We start from the raw sequence: 10,134 nt of genomic DNA, 5'->3' as shown, positions 1-10,134 counted from the left end.
CCCGGCATGGTTTAAACGGATGGCCCACCCCATCCAACCGGCCGTTTTCTCTGGTTCTTCAACTGCCAACTGCTGTCATGTCAACCACTGTCGGAGCACTCGGTGGCTTCCAGATCGAGCGCTGCTGCTCATAAGACGAAGAAGTCCTCTCAGACCGAAAAGGGCAAAGGTGACGAGTGCACCATACTCTTGTCCCGTCCTATCCCAAATGGGTCAGACAGGCCGTCTCGTTCCCGCCCCTCCATCCCCTTCGAGAATGCGAGATGGAACTGTTTTTTTCTACATATCCCAGCTCCTAAAGACCAGTCATCTTACTCCGATGGTGCTGGTGGTTCTTCTGTGCCGTTTCTTTCTCCACTCGTCCGTCTTGAAGCTCCTTGCATCTTAACTGTCCCGTTCGATTTATTCTCTGTCCCGTTGATATCCTTCCCTGTCCTTTCCGGCAACGTTTAATTTTTATTCAGGTTTTATCCTTTTTTTGACCGCGTCTGCTTATTCGGGCCGTGATTCTTCTACCTCTTTTGACTCTTATCTTGCTATTGTCAAGGTAGATTTTCTTCCTCTAACATGTCCATATACTTGTTAATTCCTTATCCGCCTTCTTGTTGTCTTCGTCCATATACCAGCATCCATCCAACCTCCGTTTCAACCGAGTTTCAACCCGAATTTGATGTTGGGCTATCTCTCCGGTAGACAACATCGTGATGCTTTCTGGGCAGACTATGTCGATCTAAACTGCCGGACTCAGTTCACGTCCTGTATCGACATTGCCGTCTTCAAAACAACGGATCAGTCTTGCCCAGAAAGTCTCCAGGCACATACGGGTCCGTCTCGCGCTCGTTCACGAGACATCGGTTACTACCGGTTTGGACTTTGCCTTTCTTTGGATTGTTTCCATGGTCATCACTTCCCGTGCCCAATTCTTTTATTCCGCTTTTGCAAGTTTGCCTGTTTCGGCGCACACCCTTCTCGGATCCTTAGCCTCTTCTCTGCTGTACATACTTCTTGTATAAAATCAAAGAGGCAGTGACTTTTCGTCGCTGTGAGACCGGATACAAATGGAATTCCATCAGAGCCCAACGCAGCCACCAACTCGCGCACTCGTCATATCTTGTTTCTCTTTCCTAAATAGTAGGACGAGACTCCTCGACAAGACAACTCTGTTCATCCAACTCTACCACACTCACTCATTAGAGTACAGAAGACGACATCAAGCAAAGACAGTCCTGGTCGGTTCATCGGATACGTTCTCATACAACGTCTCTTTTAAACACGTTTCTCACCAGGTACCACAAGCTACAAATATGCCTAGCGCTGTTGTACTCGGCCCCTGTGACGGCACCGACCTACCGGCCGGGCCCGACACTGTTGAAGACCTCTGCCTTGGCATGGAACTCAAGTTTCTACTGCTGGGCCTGCCCCGATCCGAAGCTGCTGGTATACCAATCGGTCACTCTTCGGATACGCCTGCTACCACAAGTCAGGAGGCCTACCAGAAGCAGGCATACACCGCCTTGGCTCGTGTAATCGAACGACGTGCAGGACCAGATAAGTCGGTCCCTTATCTCCGCGCACCCTCGAGCCAGCCTCGTGCCATCAGCAAGAGCGACATATCTGAAAATGGTCTCAAGGAGCGAGACTACTGGCCGTCCCATTGGATTGTCAAAAAGGCCAACTCTGTCGAGCACACGAAGGAAGATCCACGGCCAGACAGCCGCCGCACGAATGGCATTGCCATTCCGGTAGAGCTCAACTCACCGAAGCTAGCTTGGAGAGATCTCTACGCGCCTTTTCTGATCAGCAAAGTCCTCTCTCAGGTCAAAACCTTGCCCACGTGCGTTAACTATACATGTGACGTCCATGTCCATGTAGGACGTTGCGACGGGACGGCATTTACACTCCCGACTCTCAAGAAATTGGCAACCATCTTTTGGCTGGCGGAGCCGATGCTACGCAGCGTTCGAAACCCTCATTCACCAAACTACTCGCATGCCTACACTTGGGGCTTTGACCAACGCCGTTACAGCCGCCTTGCACTGGCTCTGGACAATAGATCGCCTGCAACAGACAATGTGACTATTGGTGAGGATTTGCTCGCGCGTGTGCGCTCAAGTGTTTGTGACGAAGACGACGAAGAATGGCACAAGTATATGAATGAAACTGGGAAGGCAGCTTTCCGCAACGAGGCCCTGCGTGCCATCTGGCAATCGGCCACGTCCCAAGAACTGGGACTCCTGCTGTCTGGCTCTCAGCGGGAGTACCGGCGTCTTGGATTCAACTTTAGTGCATTCGGCGGCGAAGACGAGCGCTCCAGGACCAACCCACGCACAATTGAGTTCCGCATCTTGGAGGGCACACTGAATGAGGAGCTCGTCCAAGGCTGGTACCAAATCTGTGGCAAGTTGGTTGAGCTAGGCACGAAGGGCAGACAAGCCAGATTCTGCGAGGTCGTCCAGTACCTAGTGGCTCAACAGCCAGCCTACGACGAGCTCCTCAAGAACACCGATTCCGGCCGTCTTCAGGCTCATGTGCGGGCGGAAGGCGGTCGGGTGACTCGCGACCTCCTCTTTGCCGAGTTTATGGAGGTCATTGGCGTCAACCCAGCGGCGTTCAGGCCCTTTCAAGAAAAAATACGGCGGGAGTATGGCTCCTCCTGACTGGTTGACTACATAACAAGATTTTTCACGGCCCTGGGAAATTACCTAGACGGGCGATGGTTACGAGGGCATTGAACGGGTATGGGTTATAGGTAACAAGTCTCTCGCGGGGCACGCTCTCACTTTTTACATGTCTTTTTTCATTTATTTTTCACACTTTTCTTCCCGTTACATTGTTCTTCCATTATTGTCTTTTCTTTCTATTTTGTTTTTTGTACTTGCTGCATTTTTGGAGAAGGGGGAGGTGGGTTCTGACGAGTTTTCTTTTAAACGCCAAGTGCATTATTACTTAGGCCTTACTTTGCCTGTTTTGTCTTTCACATTTTGCACGTTGGACCTCTTCATTTACTCAGCATTTCTTAGTTTTTATTTCTGACCGTTTTTGTTTTCCAACGTCCATTTACTCACATGTTGTAAGGTTTCTTATCAAATATACGCCTTACAATTTGCCAATGTATTTTTTTTGCATTATCATACAAAACACTGTTATTAATTTTATGAAAATGGTCGTCTATATCATACCGAAGGTGTACGCGAATATATAAACAAAACTAGAACAAATTGGAGACATGGTTCACGCGGAAGTAACAAACTCGACATGGATGAATGGGAGATCGGGCGAAGGGGCTATCGTTCCAGAAGGATGTGAGTATTGACATAAATAACCTGTTTGTAAAAAAGCGGTAGCCAAATCTGGAACAAATGAAATGATAAAACATAGTATTCCAGCATCAGAACAAGGACGGCGAGACTGGTGCGTCATCATGTGATTTTGACGCATATCCGCTTGACAGCTCTTCGGTTCTCAGCACCTCTCACATTTCGCCTTATTCTTTTCTGTAGCTGCGCCCACATTGCGTTATTTTCCTGGGCATATGCGCCAATTCTGGGAATTCAGGGCACACAATTTACTTTCGATTCAATGCTCGATTCTGTCGCTCTCGAGGTGCGTTATCTGACATACTTGGTATGCTGTGTTCCCCCAAAAGGATGGAGGGTAGCACTAGTGGACAGCCACGTTAGACTAGAGTGATGTTTCTACAAGGAGTAGGTAGAGCTGGAGAGCCAAACGTGGCAAAAAGACGGTGTGACGAGATATGTCCCCCACATATTCATCATTTTATTATTGTTTCCTACCCTTGTTACATATGCATCTGCATCTGCTTGTTCGTTTGGTTGTGGCGTTTTTGTTTCTTAATCATGAACTGTATTTGAGAGCAAGTCGAGACGAGTTGACAAAATACCGCTCACGATTATGAACGCCCTCCGAACGTTTTGCAAATCGAGCGGCAAGACCGCCCGAGAACTGTTTTACTGCAATTTATGTATTTCCGTGGCGACTGCCTGTTTTTTATCAAACCACGTCTTCTTCGTCCTCCTCCTGTGGGCCTGCAGTTTCGTCCAATATCCGATGGTCATGACGGTTGTCAGCTGCTGGAGCAGCGACATATGCTTTTCGGCTATTTGCTCCAGATGCATGCAGTTTATCTGCGCGTCTGTGTTATGCATTCTGCTTTGTAACCTGCCACGCACCTCGTAGGATGGATAAGTGTGGTAAGGAAGCGTGGGGTTTTGTGTAACGGAAGTGTGTAGAAATGCAAAACAAAGTAGAAAAACGGCAAGATTTACAACCGGGCGTAACGGGGACAATGCCATGAAACAAAGCCAGGAAAAGTAAAGGGAGTAACCCCCCCCCCCCCCGGGAAACATCGCGATGCACACGCACACCCGTGCTGCACACCATCCAATCACCACTCACGTCATAAACATCTACTGTCGGATGATGGATGTGCATGTGACGGAAGCGGAATCAAGAATACATTGTTAAGGCGCAGTGAAGACGAGTGTCATTTCTGATTACTTTGTGTCTATGCATTTTCAAGTCCGTACATCTAGTAGCCAACCGTTATGAAAAGGATCTCATCGGTTGACTTCCGTGCTCAGGCTGGTGGGCGTTGGGCAGAAATACTGCACGACCCTCCACTGTCCTTTCTTTGTTTTGTTGAAGGATTCCGATATCCGTGGATAACCGACTACAAGTGATGTAATTCGCGTTGCTCGATCGGAAGGCAGACAGCGAACATCAAATAGAGATGCCGGGCAGCCGATCATCTGATGTTTGCGGAAGCGGTACGATGTATGTGCTGCCATTAGGACTTGACCAAGGTTGCTTCCGCTTAGGACAGGCTACGAAATGACTAAAAGGGGGCCAAAATAATATGCGCGGTTGGCGCGTTTGACATTTTGTCTGAAGCAAAAATTACATCGACAAATTAATGAGTAAAATCGATTTATGTGAACACGAGTGATTTCCGTGTTGTGAGTATCTATGTACCTATAACGCAAAAGATACCACTGTTAAAGCAAACCAAAACATGCAGTCATTGTCTCTTGTATCGTACGTATCACAAGACGACACGTTCTTCGTAGCTCTTTCAATGTTTTTTTAGAAGTAACAAAGAGCCAAACATTGAAACCAACTTTATTCCTTCATCGTCCCCCGCCGCTTAGACTATTATGGCCTACGCATCCCGTGTGTACTTGGAAAGCTGGCGCCATTTCTCGCCGTAAATATATACGAAAACGGGTACGGGCGTCACGATGAGACAGATGCCGGCCAGGACCATGAAGCCCCAGCCGTAGCCAAAAGTAGCAATGAGCGGTGCAACGGCCAGAGGCAGAAAGGTGCTGCACAGACAGCGAGAGACAATGATACCCGTCATGGCGGAGGCGGCGTACAGGCCAAAGGCATCGACAACGTAGGCGGCCAGCGGGAGAAAGGTGAGCATCATGGACGCGCCCATAAAGCCGACAGAGAACAGAAGATAGGGCAGGGGCAGCACGAGCTCAGCGGACCAGCCGTAGGCGGCGAGGGCGAGGGGCAGCAAGATGCCACAGCAGGTAGCCAGCGGCAGCTTGAACTCAGGACGGCCGATGCGGGTGACACCATCCTCGGGGGAGAGGCGGCCGCGGGTGCTGGTGAGGCGGCGATAGATGGGGTCGAGGTAACGGTTGCAGATGACGACACTGCAAAACGCGCCGGTACTGAAGACGAGGAAGGACGAGCCCGTGGCTGCGGACGAGAAGCCGTAACGGGACTCGAGGATGTCGGGCAGCGAGACGGACATGACGTAAAAGTAGGAAAAGAGAACGGCGCCGTAGGTGGCGAGGGAGGCCAGGACAAAGGAGTCGGCGAGCAAGATGGCGGGGCGTAGGACGGCGTCGCGGATGTGGCGCAGGCCGGAGGAGGAAGGCGACGTCGAGGTCGGCACCGAGACTGTGGGAGAAGGAGAAGGAGCGGGCGACGACGACAGCGAGGAAGAGGATGGCGAGGAAGGGACGCTGGCCGCGCCTGCCAATTTGGTGGCTTGCAGTGCACCGGGTGTCTGTCGCTCTTTCCGCAGACGGTCGTGGCGGATGCGAAGGATGGCGGGCGGGTACGTTTCACGGAAGGCGGCCCACACGAGAAGGTTGCAGGCGACGGCCAGTCCCGTACTCAACCACAGCACGGACCGCCATCCCCAGGTGTCGGCCACAGCACCGCCAATAGCCGGGCCGATGGCGCCGCCGATGAGCGGGGTCAGCTGGACGAGCGACATGGCGGAGCCGCGTTGGTCGGGTGGGAACATGTCGCCCACGATGGCGGGGTTGAGCACATTGGTGGCAACGGCGAGGCCTGTAAGGCCGCGGGCCACGATAAAGAGCGCGGTGCTGGGTGCCACAGCCGCAAAGGCGGTGGCCAGCGCAAAGAGCGCGGACGTCGCAGTCAGGACCTTGGCGCGGCCCCACGAAACGGTCTCGGACAGCGGCGCAATGGCGAGCGGGCCAGCGGCCTCTCCGAGCTCCCAAATGGTGACGAGGAGCACGCTGGCGGACCCGACGCCGCTGCCGCCGTCGTCGTCCGCGGAACCATTTTTGCCACGGCCCTCGAGTTCGTCGACAATGTGGCTGGCAAAGGGGACGACGGAAATGCAGGTGAACGTCACGGTGAAGGCCATAAACGCAAGCAGGAACACAATTGTCCAGCGAAAGGCGGCTGGCCAATTGCGCGGGTTGTCCGGGTCGTCGGCGAACGCGACGAGGTCATCGCGGCGCAATCCATGGCCATCTGCTTCGAGATCAGGATGTTCGTCGACGGTAGTGGTGGTGGCAGAATGTGTTTTGTAGACCGTGTCTGCGAGCAGCGGCCGCGTTTCGTCGACAATGAGGGGGTCGGCCATGAAATCACTGGGTAGTTGCGACGTCGGCTGAGAGGCAGATTCGAGATGGAGACTGTCTTAGACACGGATGCTGTCGATTGCACGATGCTGTCGACTGTCCTTTGTCTTTCTTTTCTTTTTTTCGTTTCTCGTCTTTTCTCGTCTTTTCTCTCCTTTTTCTTTGTGGACTTTTTTTTTTTCGTTTTCTTTCGTTTTCTTTCGTTTCCTTTTCGCCTCTCGTGTTCGCTCGCTAACTTTCTGGGGAACAGCGACTAAGAATTGCAGACGCCTATGGCGAAATTCCAGGGTCGGATTTCTAATTGTTCGTCCAGCCGCGCCATATGTTTCTGGACCCCGTTCTTCGTTATGTCAACCTTTCGTCCTCATGTTATGCACCAGAAAGCCCCCTCCGTTCTTCACATCCGGCGTCGGAGCCTTCAACATGTGCTTGCTTATCTGCAAGTAGCGCCCTGGATGTCAAAAGCTAGATAAGGCCCGCGCCCTATGGCATGGCTGCCGATGCAGAGTAATACGGAGTACGAAAAGCACGAATTACTGAACAACACAAATCAAACCAGAAAAATTGACATGAAAATTGAGGGACAATCCTTGGATCGAATACAGGACCTCACCATATGCACCATACTGAGAGAATTCCAAGGTCTCTACCATGCAGTCAGCAAGACCCATTGACTGGCAATCGCTTTTACCGTTCGCTCTTGCCACGGATTGAACACCACCGTGAGAATGACAAACAGGAAGGCGCAAAGCGAGACAAATTCCCAATAAGGGAGACGCACCCAAAATTTTGCGGGAGCACCCGACATTTCCAAACCAGCAAAAATAAAACAAAAACATCAACATTACGACATCAAAAAGTCGGTGCTCATTGAGTTTCCACAACACGCCTCGAGGAGCTGCCATATGCCAACAGGTCAGGGCAGTAGACGAGAGCAATAGTGCACGCATTGTTGAACAGAAGATTTGAAAAATCCATGTTGGAAATGAAATAAACAGCCACAACACACGTATTTTGTTATCGTGCCTTGAATTGATGTCCCACGAGCTGGTTATCGACGCATCAACGGAACATCGCAACGTCCACTGCGGCGGAGGAGCGTATGGAACGTCGACGGTGGTTGATGGGGGTGTAGGCACACAAGCAACAATGCTGTTTTTATCTAACCCTCCTCTGGCTTGACAATGATATATATAGATTTCACACCTTGCATCCTGTCAATACAAATGCAACCTTTAGGCAACCACGACGCAGCAAATTGAAAGTGTAAATTTGGAACTTCCTTGACAGCATGCAAGACAGAAAATAGGGCGACCAATCAACCCCTGGGAAGTTGACCAAAGAAAACAAAGGCCTGGATATTGTCAGAACGTGCTAGACAAGCCGCCAGTATTTAATATGGATTTGCTACATCCAGATATCATGTCAGCTGGGCAACGAGAACGTCAATACCAGCAATCTAGTTCTACATTTTGGACTCACTCTCCCCCTTGACTTTAACGCCCATTAACCCATTAACCGACGAAATACGGCTGTCTTTACCGTAGCCCAGCTTTAGCTGACGCGATGGCGACGTTGGAGACTGCAGACAAGACTTTCCCATTTGACTATTCCGAGCATGCTTACCGAAGCAAACCCCCTCAGCTCTGGCGCGTGCAGTGCCCGGAGTCCATGGGAAACCAAGGCCCATGAGCAACAAGCGACATTGTGGCCGGTGATGGCGGAGGCATCGCCGGCAAGGGTGGGTTTTCCGACATGCGAGAATTCACCCAGGCCGTGGTGTGCCACTGGAATTGGAAATTGTCGACAATTCCCCGAGAAGGGTGGACCATTTCTCTCCGTTTTTAGCAATCATCTGCATGCCATGAGATGGGCCAAGAAGCGACGTGATGCCTGGGTGCGTGCTGGAATGCGCTCCAACCAGGAAGACTTACAAAACGCCAGCTGGGCAGAGTTAAACGCGTACCAGGAACCCAAAGAGGCCGACTGGCCCGGCGCCATCTATGAGATTGATCTATCCAAGATACCGCTCTCAGCCCGACCTGCTCTCTTTGAGAGCACTCAGCTTCAGGCCGAGTTGAATGTCGAGCAGAGTTCGGGAAACGGGTATCAGTTTGCCGAAAACGAGTTTCTCATCTTATACCGCATCCCTTCTGCGAGCATTGTCTCTATGTACAACTCGCCGGACAGTTTCCAAGAAGCTAGGGCCAATTATGTGCCCAGACCACGGGGACAATTTTGTCGGATTATCGATGACTACGACAGCGCTGCAGAGGGCGAAGTTGACCAGCCGCGGCCCACGATTACCTGCTTGCATTAGCAACGCAACATTGGGCGAGTAGGGAGAGGATAATGGCTGACGTGTCGAAAGCGGTTGACCATGATTGCGAGCTTATCGTTGTGTCTTCTTCTGGTGCATTGAGGTTATTGTCCATCGTCGATTCGACTCTTCGACTGTGAATAGGGCAGCGCTGCTTGCCGACAGTGTCCTCGGTATACAGGTATTCCTGTGACTACAGTTAGACGCAAAAGACCCGAATCTGTTGTTCTTTCTCTTATAGACGGTCCAATCGCCATTCGTATTCCTTGTTGTGTTCCGTCGAGATTTCCTTTGCTGCTGTGTTTTGTGCCGGTCAGTTCCCCATGTGTATCTTCCGGTTTCCTTTGGAACGATTTCGACTCATGCTTTCATTATATGTGATCATCGGCGACTGAGACTGCATTTGTCTGCCGATGGCAGCGATCCCAGTAGGGAGTTGTATCTAGACTGTTAAGGCCACACCAGGCTGAGTACAATCAATCTGTCGAGTTCCGACTTCGACATCCGTATGCGGCTGTCTGAGCACCAGCTTCGGTGGAACGAGACAGAAAACGTATCACCTCAGTCTCGATACCAGTGTTCCGGCCTAAGGCACAAAATATTGACGAGCGTTCTGTTCCGGTGCGTTGTTAAAGCATTCGACTTTCTTATTTCGTCACAGCTGTCTCCGATTGCACTGACAACCGAAACGAGGTTTGGTCGTGGGCATTGTGGTCGGTTTGACGAATACCGACAGCGATGATGATGTCCATAGCTTAAGAACTGATACGACCGGCGCGCTACACTGCGCTGGGGTTCTCCTGGACAGCATATGTGCTCCTTGTCGAGTGAGAAGGCTTTTCTCAAGTTGCGTCTACCGCGCAATGGAGATTGTGATGAAGCCCGTCGATTTGCTTAATTCATTGCCCGCAAGACGGCTGACCTTGCCGAGGGCGACAT

General features: G+C 51.2%; 3 protein-coding genes across 3 annotated transcripts; 2 read left to right on the top strand and 1 right to left on the bottom strand.

Annotated features, from left to right (window-relative positions):
- Window positions 1-1,304: 1,304 nt before the first annotated feature.
- Window positions 1,305-2,657, top strand: SPBR_07287 (uncharacterized protein; the record flags this gene model as incomplete). The annotated part of the gene is made up of 1 exon (XM_040765541.1): window positions 1,305-2,657. The coding sequence occupies one exon, from the start codon at window positions 1,305-1,307 to the stop codon at window positions 2,655-2,657; it is 1,353 nt and encodes a 450-aa protein (XP_040617182.1).
- A 2,522-nt stretch (window positions 2,658-5,179) lies between these two features.
- On the bottom strand, window positions 5,180-6,877 carry SPBR_07029 (msf transporter; the record flags this gene model as incomplete). The annotated part of the gene is made up of 1 exon (XM_040765284.1): window positions 5,180-6,877. The coding sequence occupies one exon, from the start codon at window positions 6,875-6,877 to the stop codon at window positions 5,180-5,182; it is 1,698 nt and encodes a 565-aa protein (XP_040617181.1).
- Window positions 6,878-8,739: 1,862 nt separating this feature from the next.
- On the top strand, window positions 8,740-9,195 carry SPBR_07964 (uncharacterized protein; the record flags this gene model as incomplete). The annotated part of the gene is made up of 1 exon (XM_040766216.1): window positions 8,740-9,195. The coding sequence occupies one exon, from the start codon at window positions 8,740-8,742 to the stop codon at window positions 9,193-9,195; it is 456 nt and encodes a 151-aa protein (XP_040617180.1).
- Between the last annotated feature and the right edge of the window lie 939 nt (window positions 9,196-10,134).

The sequence above is a fragment of the Sporothrix brasiliensis genome (genome assembly GCF_000820605.1).
Source record: "Sporothrix brasiliensis 5110 chromosome Unknown Cont20, whole genome shotgun sequence".
Taxonomy (NCBI): Eukaryota; Fungi; Ascomycota; class Sordariomycetes; order Ophiostomatales; family Ophiostomataceae; genus Sporothrix; species Sporothrix brasiliensis.
Note: the sequence above shows the minus strand (reverse complement) of the source record. Positions and strands in the feature narration are given on the sequence as shown.